The sequence below is a fragment of the Mastigoproctus giganteus genome, chromosome 1, assembly GCF_048544385.1.
Source record: "Mastigoproctus giganteus isolate SK-2022 chromosome 1, ASM4854438v1, whole genome shotgun sequence".
Classification (NCBI taxonomy): domain Eukaryota; kingdom Metazoa; phylum Arthropoda; class Arachnida; order Uropygi; family Thelyphonidae; genus Mastigoproctus; species Mastigoproctus giganteus.
This window is the reverse complement of record NC_143575.1, coordinates 272,740,260-272,756,958: the sequence shown is the minus strand read 5'-3', so window position 1 is coordinate 272,756,958 and position 16,699 is coordinate 272,740,260. Positions and strand designations below refer to the sequence as shown.

The 16,699-nt window shown below is 34.4% G+C and overlaps 1 protein-coding gene across 3 annotated transcripts in view; it reads right to left on the bottom strand.

Moving 5' to 3' along the window:
* The window catches only part of ctrip (E3 ubiquitin-protein ligase ctrip), an 894,611-nt gene that overhangs the window by 23,147 nt on the left and 854,765 nt on the right, over window positions 1-16,699 (bottom strand). For all 3 annotated transcript variants that reach the window (XM_090377644.1, XM_090377653.1, XM_090377662.1), the window contains one exon: window positions 15,719-15,832. In XM_090377644.1, the coding sequence (XP_090233770.1) occupies window positions 15,719-15,832 (114 nt within the window). The remainder of the gene's footprint in view (window positions 1-15,718; window positions 15,833-16,699) is intronic.

Sequence of the window (16,699 nt, the reverse complement as noted above, 5' to 3'; positions counted from 1 at the left end):
CAGTTTCTACAGCAGTCTTTTATGTGCAACAGTATCAAAAGCCTTCCTGCAACCAAGTATATGATGTCAAAAGTCATTTTTTGCATCCAGTTCCATAGTAATTGCATCATGGAACTGGATGCGGTTCCATAGTAACTGCATCATGTTAACCTATCAGATTGGTTAGACAAGACTCTTGTCCCTTAACAAATCCATGCTGTGATTTCAGTATAACTGCATGCCTGTTCAGATGGTCCTGCATTACTTCTTTAACCAGTGATTCCATTATTTTCCCTGGAACAGACTTAAGCTAACATATATTTACATTCATATACAGCAATACCCCGCATAGCACTGATAATTGGTACTGAAACTATTCTGTGTTATGTGAAACCGTGCTGACTGAGGTATAATTATAATAGGTTTTAATTGAATGGGTACCAAAGAAACAGTCTATAAACAAATTATAATAAATTATAAACAGTTTACACTTGATAGCCAATTAAAGGATTTGAAATAAAAAATATTGCAAAAATTTTATTAATGAAAAGGTAACATCATGAGAGATGAGAAAAAAACTTTGTTTATTTAGGTATTTTAATAATGAAGTCTGGTGAAGTTCTCTTTTTCTTGGTGTACAATTCTTTGCAGCATCGAATCCCATCTTGTAAAATTTGCCATACCTTGATGCAACGTTCAACATCCGGATCTCCATTCATAATCGCCTCGCAGGCCATGTAAACCCACGAAAAACTTTCTCCAATTCTTCTGGTGAAAATTCTTTTGGTGCCACTTCAATGTTATCCACTTCAGAATTTTTTTCTCTTCTTCATATGCAGTTTGCTGAATTTGGCAATCGTCTGAATTTGCGATTAAAAATGAGTGAAATCATTTGCCATATGGGGCAAAACATGCTGCCAAACAGAACGCATGTCATTGGCAGTGATTTCTAGCCAAGATGCAAATATATTTTCAATCGTATTTAAATGAGTAAAAAATAAATTGTGAAATGAAAAGCTATCACGTCATCTTGTCAGGATTGAATTAAGAATACTAAACGATACTTTGCAATATTATAAAATTTCTGTTATTTATAAATGTGACAAGCGATCCAGAGCAAAAATTAATTGCATAATTTAACATTAACATTGATAGCTTAAGTAGATTCAAGGCAGAACGTGACAAACATTTGTAGTGAGTGGATGGGTGAAATAAGGGTGTTTTTTTTTGGCTGATGCTATATAAGCTTGCTTTCTTGCATCATATGCCTTTGCTAATGCTAATGCTAATTATATGCTCCTGTCGCACTGATCTCGATCGCATAGTACATTCGAATTAATATTGATCAAAAATCAGTGAGTAGTACCACGTGGTACCACGATAATTGCTTAAATTTTAGCCGGGCGGTACACCATTCGATAGGTCCCAGGGAAAACACTATGTATGTGTACCTAGGCTACAACAACAACACAGCATATATGTAGAGTATGTGTCTAGGCTATTGAATGAGTTTTAATATGTACAGTAAATTTTCGACTTAAATTTAATTGAAAACCGTGTTACAGTGAAACCCGTGCTGTTTGAAGTTGTGCTAAGCGAAGTATTGCTGTATTTACAAGTGGCAATTGAAGTATCAAGACCAATTCACTTTAGAAATATGAAGAATTCTGTATAATGAATACTGACTGAATATGAATGACGGGCAACAGTCAGACTGCCTTATAATAGCATTCCAATTTGAGAGTTTATTCAATTTTTAATTCAAGTTGAAAGCAAATCAGCTTTCAGAGGCGAAGCTTTCATTGGGATATAAGGCATTCCTGATCACAGTTCCCCCTCAGGTCAGAGTGTGAACAGTTAGTCTTACTCAACTGAATTTTTTTCTCCACTTAGAGTTGGAGTTAGTTTTGTATTTATCAAAATGAATTGAAAAAGCAGTTGCTTAGAGGAAGGAGGCTCTCATTTTTTGAAAAACTTTGGTAATATTTACAACTCAGAGAGCTCATCAGCTAGCAAAGAAAGTAAAGAGGAAGAAGATACAGTAGTTGAAAAATGAATGGAAGAAACAGAGCAAGAAATTTACAGCAATAAAGAACCTGATGAAGAACAAGTTCTTGCATGATTTTTATCTCAGAATGACAGAATTACAAAGTGCACATCAGAGTTTTGTAGAAGCACCACCAAATTGTCTCATAACAGTCACCACTTGGCAAGTCTTAAGGTTCAGCAAAATACAGTAAGGGTATTAGAATATTGGAGTAATTTACTCACCAATATTCTAAAAATGATTGATTGTATAAACAAACTTATCTGTTCCGAGAGAGAGAGAGAGAGAGAGAGAGAGAGACTGTAAACAAACCACTGAGCAATCAGAAATACATCCTTATCAGTCTGGGACAAAAGGAAATAAGATGAATGACAAAGACTTGTAGTCTATGTTGATGGATAAATCAGTAGATCAGGTACAGCACTGTTTCATTTAGTAATGTCCAAATAACACTTGCACTTCCTGCTACAAGCTTTATGTTTTGATTAAAAAAAAAAAAAAAAAAAAAAAAAAAAACAATAAGAGCAAGAAGTGAAATGGTCGACAAATTAGGGTAAATGGCTTTTTCTGCCAGTCTCTTTGTCACGTGTATATCAAAGTAGTGTGAATACTCAATCAGCTAGTTTTCAGGTCTCTGCCAATTGCACTCTCAACTGCATTCCATTTCATCTTAAACAATCTAGACCATACTGTGGAGGTAACAGAATTGGCAAACTGTCATTGTGTGGGATCTGTCTTATCACTGAGAATCCAGTTACACTCATATTGTAAAAGCAATAATCACAACTGCGGTCTTTTTTGGCCTTCTTTGTAGCATGCAAATGGTATGGACTTTTTCCATTTGTTCAATCGGTCATGTAATTGAACATGAGTGAAAAGAATACAAGGTGCACACACCTTATTCTAGTAACAAGAGGAGTTAACCAAGGTATAACTGCTAAATTCCAAATATCCACTGTGTAGCAATTTAGTTAGAAAAGAGTGGCACACCACATAGCAGAATTTGTTGGGGTGATGGTGATTTTTATACCTTTGAGGTATGATGAATGCATTTCAGTAATTCACCGGATATTATTATTATAATTAGCTGTATGGTGCAAGGAAGCCTGAGGCTTTTGCTGCACCAGCCAAAAAAAAAAAAAAAAAATTCTAGTTATCCTGTGTGTGTGTGAGAGAGAGAGAGAGAGAGAGAGAGAGAGAACAAGAGTCAGAAGTAAAAGGGATTCACCAAGAAAGAGAAGAATGATGATATTCAGCTCAGGGACCCTGGGTGTGCTAAGCCCATACTCACCAGATGTGAGCCCCCGGGGGATATCACCTGAAACAATTTACAATCAAATAATTAAATTACAAAGTAACAAGATACAGACATATTCAATTTCATAAACACGAACGCATAAACAATAATAATAAAAAATAATTATATTTATGTAAGTTGGTTGAACAGGTATGTGAGTGGTATAATCAGTCTCATCATATTCACATAACCAGTCACATCAGAAAAACTTGATGCTGGGGCAGAACTGTAAACAGATTTGGAATCAGCATCAAAAAACCCCACCTAGTCCATATAATCCCCCCCCCCTAAAAATACCTGATCTGCATAATGAAAATGATTCATGAGTAGTTGTGATACATGACAAAATTTGCTCAACAGTGCAGACAGACAGGATACTAAAATAGTATGTGGTAAATAGTAAAATTAATAGTAAAAATAGTATTTCATCTATGAACGTTAAAGGATTTTTCTGATAGGAATGAAGAGGTTATTAATCAAATGTATAAAGCAATTGTTAGAGCATATCTTTGGTATTATAATAATAGTGATTAGGTAGTATATAGTGGTTTAGGCAATTGTTTAATAAACTATTATTAATTTCACGTGGTATATGAGTGGTATTAAATATAGTAATAATCTTAATTTAAAATTGTTCACCTGCAAAAATATTTTTCCCTTCCACTTTCAATTATTTCAGTGCACATTCCAACGAACATTTTGTCGAAATGTCCTGTGATGGGCATTAGTAAACCACCCACTTCCCTTCCTTCCTCCATAATTATTTATCTCTTGATAAGTTTCACCTGGAAATTACTGGACACTCGCTGAATTGCAGGTGGGGTTGACTGGCAATTTAGTGGTCATTTTTAGTTTACCCGAGAGCTAAAGGGATTAACGGTGCGCAATTCAGTGGCACCTACCCAATCACATACCGAGAAGTTGCACTAGTCAACTGTTTCTATGTGTTCATAGCCTGTGACACAGAGTAGTAACATATCTTACTTCTCTGTGGCCTGTGAGAAACTTTAGCTGCGTGTCACTGCTAGTTCGAGGTCACCTCGAACTAGCAGCGACATTCTTCGTGTGAACACTAAGTAGCAGGGTGAAGGCAGCCACGATATTATCAACCAGTCTTGAGTGAATATCCAAGCAGAACTGAGGGTGCAGCAGAATAATTCAGCAGTTTTTGATTTTAATGTGTGATTAACTTAAAAAACAAGTGTAAGAACATTAAATATTGAGTAACAGAAGAACACTGAGAGCTGAACTTTTTCGATAAGAAGATTTTAACTTAAATATTGTAGGTATTTTATTTTGTTTTAGAACATTCATTTATTTTGTTTTATATGATTTATTATACTTATATTTATTATATTATACTGATTTATTTTCTGCTTTATTAGTTTAAATTGTCATATTAACTTATTTTCTAGAGTAGCTTTATATTCCTAGTTACGATACTTAGTTTAAAGTTTAACTTAGACAGAGATTTCGTAGATATTACTTAGTATCGGTAACGGTATCAAATCCACGTGTCACAAACCAAATTTTTTTTTTAACCAAATTTAGTCGATTTATTAACCAACTGTTATATCAAATTATCATCTATAAGTAGATTATAGACCTAGTCAGGATCCTTAGTTTATTCTAAATTGAGATAGCGAGATTTGGAAGCTAATCAATACTTACGAGTCCGTAGAAATACCGTTCGTGAATTCCCGCCATTTTTACACGATAGCATAAGCTTAGTGTCGTATAGTGCATAATATAATATTGTCAATTAATCAGTAAATCTATTAATCTTGATAAACTTTATTGTCAATTAAATTGTACTTTTAACTCTATATATATATATATATATATATATATATATAACGACTTAATCGTAACAAATAATTAATACATAACTATAGTGGTACACGTGATACGGAAGTTGTATAAAGGGAACTCGTAGAAAACACTAGATACCGAAAAAAAAATATATATAACATAACTGTTTTGGGATATAACTTAAGGATTTAATTTTTGTTTTGAATTTTATTGAATTAAATCGGAATCATGACTCTGACCAGAGCAGCAAAGCAAAAGGCTCAAGCTAATGGGAGTGCTGTGGTTCAGGGGAGAACTGAGGGGGGCAGTTGCCCTCTGAATCACAGTCTATTAAAATGCACTGTTTGCTTGATGTTTGCGGAGCAGTCGGGTACAGGACATGATACTGCCAAGGGGGATGTCTTTGTGTGTGCACGATGTAAGGAGTGCAAGGAAATCAGGCGGCAACTCAGCGTTGTTATGGGCCTTTATGAGAGCTTGAAGGACAGGGTGGATGCCCTCGAAGGAAATAAATTGAGGGGCCCATCAAGCTCTCAGCTGCCCACATCAACGCCAGAGCTTGCACTTGGTCATCAGGCAACACAGAAGCAGCCCCCTAGGCAGAATGCGCTGGTCCCACAGGAACTAGTAGTTGTTGGTGACTCTATTGTCAGGGAAACGGGGAACATACTTTGTAAAAAGGATAGGTGGAATAGGACCAGGGTATGTCTGCCAGGGGCAAAGGTTGATGACGTTGTAGAGCGGATATCATCTTTTAAGGGCACAAAAGGTGATATAGTTGTACACGTTGGCACTAATGATATTAAGAGTAGGAGACCGGCGGAATTACTTAGCAAGTACAGGTCACTGTTGAAAAAAAGCCGTGAATTAGGGTTGAACTTGAAAGTGTCTGCAATTCTGCCCAGACACGATAGGAGGGAGTATATGATGAGAGCCTTGTCGATCAATTCGGCCCTGGAGGGATTGTGCAAGGCTCAAGGGGTAGAATTTTTTTCAGCCTGGACTGTACTTGTTAACAGGAGAGATTGCTTCTACAGGGATGGGATACACTTAAATAGAAAGGGTGCAAGAATTTTTGCTGATGCTGTCGAGGCAGTGTTAGGTGGGTCGGAAAACTGCTAGTTGGGGGGGATACAAGGACTAATAGATTAACAGTAGCCACTGGCAGAGGTGGAAGTGATTCTTGCACTGCTTCTATTGAAATGAGCAGAAGTCTGAAAAACAAGATGCAGGATATTTCGGAGACTGCTGGTAGTCATTGCGGTACAAGTAAACACATGGGTTGTGTTAGGGTAGCTAAGAATAGAAACAGGTGCATGTATACCTGCGTGTACACCAATGCTAGGAGTTTGGTAAATAAATTTGATGAATTTGAGGTATTGCTCAAAACATCAAAGGCAGATATTGTTGGGATATCAGAGACGTGGTGTCACACAGATATAAGTAATGCGGAACTGGAATTTGGGGAATACAATGTGTATAGAAAGGATAGACAGGACAGGAGGGGAGGAGGGGTTATGCTATTAATTAAGAAACACATAAAGTCCAAGGAAGTGAAGCCAGTCGACATCGATGGACAGGGCAGTGTCGAGTCAGTTTGGTGCGACATAAGCATAGGGAAATCAAAATTGAGAGTAGGAGTGTGCTATAGGCCTAATGACTCTGATGAGTATAATAAGATATTGTACAGGGAAATAGAGTGGGCCAGTAAATCTGAGAGTCTTATAATGGGGGACTTTAATTTCCCAGATATTGACTGGAATTTGTGGGTTGGTCACTCGCACACTAGCAAGGCTTTTGTGGATTTATTGGATGATTGTTTTCTACATCAGCATGTTCGTGAGGCAACAAGAGGGAGCAATACTCTTGATCTGATTATCAGTAGTGATTCTTCATGCATTAAGAACCTGCAGATAAATGAACCACTAGGTGGCAGTGATCACAGTGTGTTGAAGTGGGATTTACTCAAGGAGGTAACTACCATCAGAGGTAAAGGGAAGGGTTTTTGTTTTCGTAAAGGCGACTACGATGGTCTGAGACAGTATTTAAATTCTATACAGTGGGACCAACTGATGATGTTACCAACAGCAAACTCAAAATGGGAAGCATTCAAGGAACTAATCTTGGAGGCTACCAGGCTTTACATACCAACTAAGAAATATTGTTCGAGGTTTAGGCCTAAATGGTTGTCAGATGAACTAATGAGACATGTGGCAGAGAAGAAAAATGCATGGGATACTTACAAATTAATGGGTGACATGGAAGCCTATGATAGATATAAGTTGGTCTGTAACCAAGTCACAAAGGAGATTAGGCAGGCAAAGGCAGACTATGAAAAATCCTTGGCAAAGGATGCAAAGAAAAACAGAAAAGAGTTTTTTACATACTTGAACTCGAAAAGGAAAGGGATGAATCAGATTGGTCCACTGGATATTGATGGTTCAACAGTTGAGGATCCTGCTCAGGTGGCTAACAATCTAAACGAGTATTTTGCATCTACATTCACGCATGAGGAGTTATTCAGGAAGGAGAATGATGTAGGTAAAGTAAACATTGGCAGTGAGCTGGATGATTTTGTAATAACTGAGAGGAAAGTGGAGGAGAGATTGTTGAGGATAAACATAAAAAAGGCACCTGGGGTGGATGGGATCTATCCAGTTATATTAAAGGAGGCAGCAAAGGAAGTATGCAAACCCCTAGCCATAATTATGAGAGCTTCTTTGGACTCAGGGGAGGTGCCCATAGACTGGAGATGTGCAAATGTAACCCCAATTCACAAAGGAGGATCAAAGGCTGACACAAGTAATTATAGACCTGTTAGTTTAACTTCTGTTCCAGGTAAATTAATGGAGGCACTGGTTAAAGAAGCACTGCAGGATCATCTAGACAAGAATTCAGTTATAGCTCAGACGCAGCATGGTTTTGTTAAGGGCAGGTCTTGCCTGACCAATTTGATTGGATACTATGATGTAGTCACAAAAGAACTGGATGCAGGGAATAACTTTGATATTATATATTTGGATCTTAGAAAGGCTTTTGATACTGTTGCACATGGAAGACTGCTGCACAAATTGGAGCAGTGTGGCATTGGAGGCAAATTGCTGCTATGGATAAGGGGATGGTTGAGTGGCAGAAGACAGAGAGTGGTAATCAATGGACACTGCTCAACGTGGACTAATGTTATTAGTGGAGTTCCTCAAGGTTCAGTGTTGGGTCCGTTGTTGTTTTCGGTGTTTATGAATGATATTGATGATGGGATATCAAGTTTAATGTCCAAGTTTGCAGATGATACAAAGGTTGGCAGGGTCGTTAAGGACAATACTGACGCTATGCTGCTGCAACAGGATCTGGAAAGGTTGAACAGATGGGCTGAGAGGTGGCAAATGAGGTTTAACATCGACAAATGTAAAGTGCTGCATATGGGAAACAGTAACCCCAGAGCAACGTATCAACTCTGCGGTACTACACTGACAGTGGTGGAGAATGAAAAGGACCTGGGGGTAATTGTGCAGGCAGATATGAAGTTCTCTGAGCAGTGCAGACGAGCTGCAAGAGTAGCGCATGGTGTCTTGTCAATGATATACAGGAATTTTTCTAGCAGGGATAAGGAGGTGATTATTCCCTTGTATAAGGCAATGGTAAGGCCACATCTTGAGTACTGTATACAGGTCTGGAGGCCTCATTTCAAGAAGGATGTAGAGCTGCTGGAACGGGTACAGAGAAGGGCAACAAGATTAGTAAATGGAACAAAGGGTTGCTCTTACGAAGAAAGGCTTAAGTTTTGCAAATTACAGAGTCTGGAGACTAGGCACCGGCGAGGTGATCTGATAGAGGTGTATAAGGCTTTGAATGGTTTGAGCATGCTCAATGCCAATGGGATTCTTCATCTTTCTCAGAATAATCACCTCAGAGGGCATAAATTCAAATTGAGGAAGGACGGATGTCGGATAGATGTGCGGAAATTTGCCTTTGGCCAGCGGGTGGTTGGTTGGTGGAACCGACTTCCATCACTTGTTGTTGAAGTTGATAGCCTAAACAAATTTAAAGCTCAACTGGACAGGTATTTCGAACGAACGGAGGGGTGAAATGGGAGTGGTGTGTTTTTTTTTTTTTTTTTTTTTGGCTGATGCTGAATAAGCTTGCTTTCTTGCATCATATGCCTCTGCTAATGCTAATGCTAATGCTAATATTAACAAATACAGCGGATACCCGATATATATAGTGATAACTCATAGCTTCCATTTTGTTTCTTAAAAAATGAACTTAATAGATGGATTTATTTAATTTTATTTCATATAGTTCGGGAATTCCCCGCTTAAATCGACATGTCTGGCACCCTGCTTGTATATCAACTTGATATATTAATGTGTCAGTCAGTTATGTTTGTTGATGATTTTTTGTGATAGTGTAGTATTTATTCTGTAGGATCAATCGATTCTTCAGTTCGCCTATAATGCAGTTGTTGCATTATATTGGGTTTCCATTGTCTATTACCTTGTTAAAAAATTTAATTACTTAATTATTAAAAAACTGATTAAAAGTACAAAAATTTTTAAATTGTAAAATATAAATCTAAAAATATCATATATTTTTTTAAGGCCATGAAAAGAACATAAAAAGTTAAAAATTAGAGAAGCGGAATTAAAAAAACAGCAAAACTCATTACAATAGTTTATTTCAATAAAAAATCGAGAACAGTCTCAAAATGGCACCCACATCATTACAACAGAAGAAAACAGTGCAGGCATAGCTTCTACCTCTTCATTATCCCCAGACGATGTTATTGACGATAACTGTTTCAACATCACACAGGAAGTTATACCAATAATGGAAAACCACAGCACTCTGATACTATTAATGATACTCCAGATACGATCAAACATATAGTAAAGATATTGCTCTAGGGCCAAAACCTATCATGAATGACTTCCTTGAATTTTGCCTTCGTGAAAAACTGCAAAATGTAGGCAACATAAAAAATTCAAAAATAGATTTAATGAAGGGGGAAAAATGGTTACAAGAAAACTAAACGAATCATGTTTCTATTTAACTAGAGCTAACGGTACTCAGGAAAAAAGATAATGGTTAATATTTTCAGAAACAACAAAATCAGTATACTGTTTTATTTGCAAATTGTTTTCAACAAAATCAAATGCATTAGTTAGGATGTAATGATTGGAAAAATATCAGTGATATTTTAAAAAGGCATGATGAGTCTAAAGAACACGAGGAATGTATGTGTGTGTGTGTGTGTGTGTGTGTAAAGTGCTTGAAAAGTCTAGGAAGAATTGATTCTGAGATGATAAAACCATATGAAAAACAAACAAACTGTTGGTGTGAGGTTTTAAAAAGGGTTGTTGCTACTGTGAAACTTTTAGCTACATTAGGATTGGGATTTCGAGGGCATGATTGTTCATGTACAGGAAATTTTATGAGTTGCTTAAAGTACTTAGCAGAATTTAATATTTTTAAAAACTCATTTAGAAACTTATACCAAATGTGGTAAAGGACATGTAAATTATCTCTCAAATACTATTTGTGACGAATTCATTGGCTTAATGGCCACAAATGTAAGAAATACAATTACTAACAATATCAAACAAGCTAAATATTTTTCACTTATTGTTAACTCAACTCCCAATGTAAGTCATGCACAGATCAGTTATCATTTATCACAAGATACACGGATAAACAAAACCAAATACAGGAACGTTTTTTGTCTTTCATTCATATTGAAAAATGAGACGTTAGTTATTTAGAAAATATTATAATATCAACCTTAATAGAGTATGGTCTAGATATTCAAAACTGTCGTGGGCAATCTTACAACACTGCGGCAAATATGTCTAGTATATAAAACCGATTTCAGGTGAAGATTAAGAGCCATAGCAAAAATGCATTTTTTATTCTATGTTCAGCTCATACCTTAAATTTAGTTGGAAATTCAGCTGCAGAATCTTGCTCAGAAGCGAGTCATTTTTTTGATTTTATTCAAAATTTATTTGTATTTTTTGCTTCATCAACAAAAAGATGGGACTTTTAATAAAGACAAATTCAAAAAGAAATAAAACATTAAAAAGAATTAGTGATACAGATGGTTCGCAAGGGCAGATGCAATTCTAGCTGTTAAGATGAATTTTTTTGCCATAAAAGAAGCTTTATTTAGCGCTCTAATGATTCAAATGAAAAACTTTTGACAAAATTAGAAGAAAAAAATCTGTATGATTTCTTTGAAGATTTTGAAACAACTCTTTTTCTTTTCATATGGCATTCAATTCTACAGCGATTAAATTCCATAAATGAAAATCTTAAAAATAAAGATTCCAATTTACATGCTGTAAATCTTTTAAAATCATTGTCATTATATATATCAGACAATCGAGGTAACAATGAATTTTTTGATGCTATAGAAACCGAAGTTTATGCATTAACTGGCAATAAAGATCATAAATCCAATAAAGTCAGAAGTCGACAGAGAAAATTACACTGATGAAAAAAGAGATCTGGGCATGCATTTGACAGGCAAACAAACATTGTTGTAAATTGTTTAAATGTTATTTGCGATAAATTGATAAATTGTTGAGGCATACCAAAATATTTTAAATTTTTTATCACAGAAAGAATATGACAATTGTATTATTAATTTAATAAATACTTATTCAGATGACATTGACACTAATGTTTTTAAAGAAGAATTAACACATTTTATACATTTTGCAAAAAATGAAATTTAATTTTCACCTACTTTAATGTACGAAGCAATTCAAGGACTAATATCAACTTTTCCTAATGTGGACATAATTTTAAAAATATTTTTGTCAATTCCTGTTTCGAATGCATCAGCAGAACGACTGTTCTCTGTACTCAAGAGTTAAGAATTTTATTAGAAATTCACTTGGACAAGAAAAATTAAGTAATTTGGCAATAATTTGTATTGAGAATGATATTACAAACAGGACTGATTATAATGAACTGATATACAATTACTCAGCCCCAAAAGTCCATATAAAGTAAAGGTAGTTCTCGACTTTACGAGTTAATTTGTTCCTAGCGCACGCTTGTAAAGCGGGAATTTATTTCCCATAGACATAAGGTTAAAAAAAAGGGGTTATGTTCTCAACAATGAAATTAGTTAGCTAATTAAACAATGTTTAAACAATGATTGATTTATTGAAAGAAATAAAAACATAGCCTGTAAAATCAAGCAAATTATAATAATAGAGAAATTATTTACAACAAATGTTAAAGAATGTTTATTCTTCATCATCATCATCGACTAAATGCACTCTCACTGATCACTCATTATTGGCTTGGCACTCGTTGGTTTGTTGCACAAGGAGTCGTATTCTTCAGAAATGTTTCAAGAGGCGTTTGTTTCTAAGATAATCTTCTCATTTAATTATAAATTTCATGATTGCATGCATAAGCATTTTTTAACGGCACACACAAATTGCAACTAACACTGTTGAGAAAGGAGGAGGATGCCTCTGAAAGCTTTGGTATCTGGTATTTTAAGTCTTTTAAAGTATTTTAACATATTTAAAGGTTTCATAATACTTTTATTGCTCTTATTTTATTTTACTGTAAATAGTTTTAATTGTTTTAATTATAAATATCTATGTTATGTACATTTTGCAGTATTAAATTATTATTTCAATATAATACAGTTGGTGTATCAACTTAATTGCTTGTGAATATGAATTCTCCCAACCTCATAGGCCTATTTGAAGATGCAACTAATATGATTTGGGTGGAGTAACAAGTTTACGAAGCTTAAAAAAAAAAAAAAAAAAAAAAAGAATGAAGAGAAGGGTTCTGAAAATTTATTTATTTTTTATATGATTGAAGATTTCAGTAAAGGGGAAACATATTTCACCATAATAACATAAAAAAACCACACAATTCCAGTTATCAGTATTTTTGCAAATGCAATAACATCGGAGGATGATGCGGAAAGGTTGGGGAATGACCACCGCATATCCCCCCGGAGCAATATGGCCTTAGTTGCTAATGCTCCTAAAAACCAAATAGCAATAACATCGAGTTTACTACCTGTTTATAATTGCTTGCAGTAACAGAAAAGCCCAATAAACCAGAAAGTGCAAATTGTTTTTATTGTTTTATGGTCGTGACTTACAGAAATGTGCTTTAGAAAAATATCACAAAGGTGTTTAAAAAATTAATTCTTATAACGGAACATATGATAACGTCCTATACAGTACAGTACAACAAATGTACAAAAACCACTGTAAAAACCACTGTAAATGTAGTGCATTTTAATGATTTGAATTGGTAACTAATACAATTTTTAAACCATGCTCACGACCTCTTATATGGCCTTAAGGTCATGTTGTGACCTTAAAAATGACATTTTAGAGAGATAAATAGCTTAGTTATACAGCAAAAATTTCAGCTTCCGAGATCTTAAAACGAATTACCAAAAAACAATGTGTTATTGGATTCACATTACGATATTTTAACAATACGATGGTGTCTCTGGAACTGATTAATATCGTAAAGCAGGGTACACTGTATTGTATAGCTACACATGTGGTTTGGAATGCGGTATTTATAAATGTTCAACATTAATTTTTTGCAATTAATGTTCATATTTTCGATTTTGTTGATACTTGGGAAAAAAAACTCTTAAACACGGGAATTCGTAAAGAGAGAACTGCCTTTAGTATAAAAATACTTATTAGTTTAAGTGTATGTATTATTTCTGAATTATTCTTCTGGATTAGATATTTTTATTATGTCATATAATTTGTTTTGCTGTCACAATAAAATGAAATTGAAAATGTTCTTTATTAGTTTTTTCCTTTATATAGAGCCCCCAAATTCCATTTTCCCTTGGGCACCATGAGGGTATAATGTGTTATTGTTGTTGTTGGTCTATCCTGAGCATTAATTAATGCTTTGCACATGTCTGGCACATGAATTTTATCAGATTACTGAAGTAACCAATGCCTAGTTTGTAGTGCTAGATGGTTTGTTTTAGTGTGCTATCTTGCTTCTTTAAGTAATTTTCTGCCACATAACTTGCCAGCAGTTTTCTATGGAAGTCTTGAATGAATTTTTCATGTAAGATAAAAATACAACTGCCAACTTTTGAAAAGGTGGAGATTAAGTATTTGAAGAGAGAAGGAAAACAAGATTTTTTGGGGCAAAAAAAAAAAAAAAAAAAAAAATCCCTTAAAAGTCCACATTCCACTATTAAATTTCACTGACAAAATACACATTTTATATTAAAATACAGCCATAGGATTTATATGAATTGTCTTTTAGACATGAACTGATTATGATTACTTCAAGAAAGATACTGTAGCAGATTTACACCTTTTTCAGAAATGTCAAGTAAGTTTTGTTTATAACAGCAGCACTGCTGTTCAGACTTGGCTGTCAAGAGCATTTCCAATGCATCAGAATGAGAAGATCTGAATTCAGTTTGTTTTTTTTTCACTTGGCTGAATATTCTCTGATGATAATCAGCACTGGAAGGAGGAATTATTAACGTGCCAAGAATGTCTTGGGATAATTTGTTACATTTTATGCTTCCTTGTGTGCTTGTCAGTTCTTTAACCAAGGGCTACTGTACAGTGGTCCTATACAGTACAGTACAACAAATGTACAAAAACCACTGTAAAAACCACTGTAAATGTACAAAAACCACAGAAAATTGCACAATATAATCGTCCTCTACTATACAATTCTTTATTCTTTCATAATAGCGTCTTATAGGTTTTCACACTGAAACTGACAGAAATGACCTGCAAAATACCTATTTCTTTACCTTTAATGATAATGAGAAGTAATGGAAATGTTATATTTCATTTGCAAATTCCATGTTTCAATTTGATTGAAAAAAAAAAAAAAAAAAAAAAAAAAATAAATAAATAAAATAAATAAATAATAATAATAAATAAAAATAAATAATAATTGTTATCTGAATTGCATTCCTGAATGACAAATTGGTTCTCCAAATACAATTATATCTAATTTAAAAATTAACTTAATGCTTCCCATAATTCAGTTGGGAACTTTCTATCTATTAATTCTGTTTGGAGCTAGTAGACTTTCAAGTGATTATTATTATTAGCCATATGGTGCTAGGAAGCCTGAAGCTTATGCTGCACCAGATAAAAAAAAAAAAAAAAAAAAAATTCTGAATTACCCTGAGAGAGAGAGAAGTAGAAGGGAATCACCAAGAAAAAGAAGAATGATGATATCCAGCTCAGGACCATGGGTGTCCCAAGCCCATACTCACCAGATGTGAGCCCCTGGGGTTATGTAAGGAAACATGCATGGTTATAGGAATTCATTTTTTGCAGTCATTGTAGAATTACTGTAGAAGCAGAATAGAAAGTATCTGCGAAACAATTTTTTTTTAGATTATTTGTTATTAGCAATTAATAGATTCCAAACTTTTCGCAGGTGAGGCACACTTTAATTTTAAGTATTTTGATAAAGATAACCTGTGCAAAATGCCAATTCAAATAGTACATTAGCACTACTGTATACTTATACATAAAAACTGGTTTTAGGCAACTTATGCAAAACAGCCAAATTAAAATAATTCATACCTCATCAGGAAAAAAAATTTGAAGCTGTGAAAGCGGAAACACAGACTCAAACCCTTCTTTGAAAGCTTCCATTTGCCGTTTGATACCTTCAACCAATGTCCAGTGGCTCACTAGCTACAGTAAAAAAAATCAAGTAATTTAAAATCTAAAAAATACTGCAGAATGGATGTAATAACTATGAGGAATGTAGGAATTCTTCATTAGATACAGCAATAAACTGAAATATTACTGACCAAGGGGAACAGATATGATTATCATATTCAAGTAATATTTAATACAGCAATCACATTTTTTAGATTAATAAAAATATATTAATATTTTAGGTAGTAATTTCAGGAATAAGAAGTCAGCTAAATTATATACATGCATGTACACATCCTATCGCTTAATTGTTTATAATTACAAAAAACACACTACATTGGTATCAATGTTCTAGAAGTGCTGCAAATATTTAACAATATTTTATTAATGTTTGGAAATACCATAATGCTTCAGAATCAGAATATTGTTTGATGTGACTTAAAAAAAAAAAACATTTCAAATTTAAGTGACTTACATTTAAAGGTATCAAAAATTATGTAACTAGAGGAGAATTACAGTTCACTGACTGCTTGTTAGCAGTAAGATTTTAAAATGCTGTTTTCTGGATTGCAGTTTGTATTTTGACAATAATTTGTCAACACTTGATCATATAATGAATTTAACCATGCTTGGCAACTTGTTGTTTATATACACCAATGGGAAATTTTGTTTTAACTATTCATTTGCTAGAACAGAAGTGTATCAGCCAGTCACTTTCCAAGGTGATTTTATTGCTCGGTAAATCTTGTCAATCAACTATTCTGATACATAATGTAATTTGTGGTATATATCTGACATTAGATTTCTTGCCTCAGGCTCAAATAGATCTTATTAATGAAGATCGCTGCAAGTGAAAGTAAATAACTGAAACAAACTAAATGTTATCTGCCTTCAAAGCTG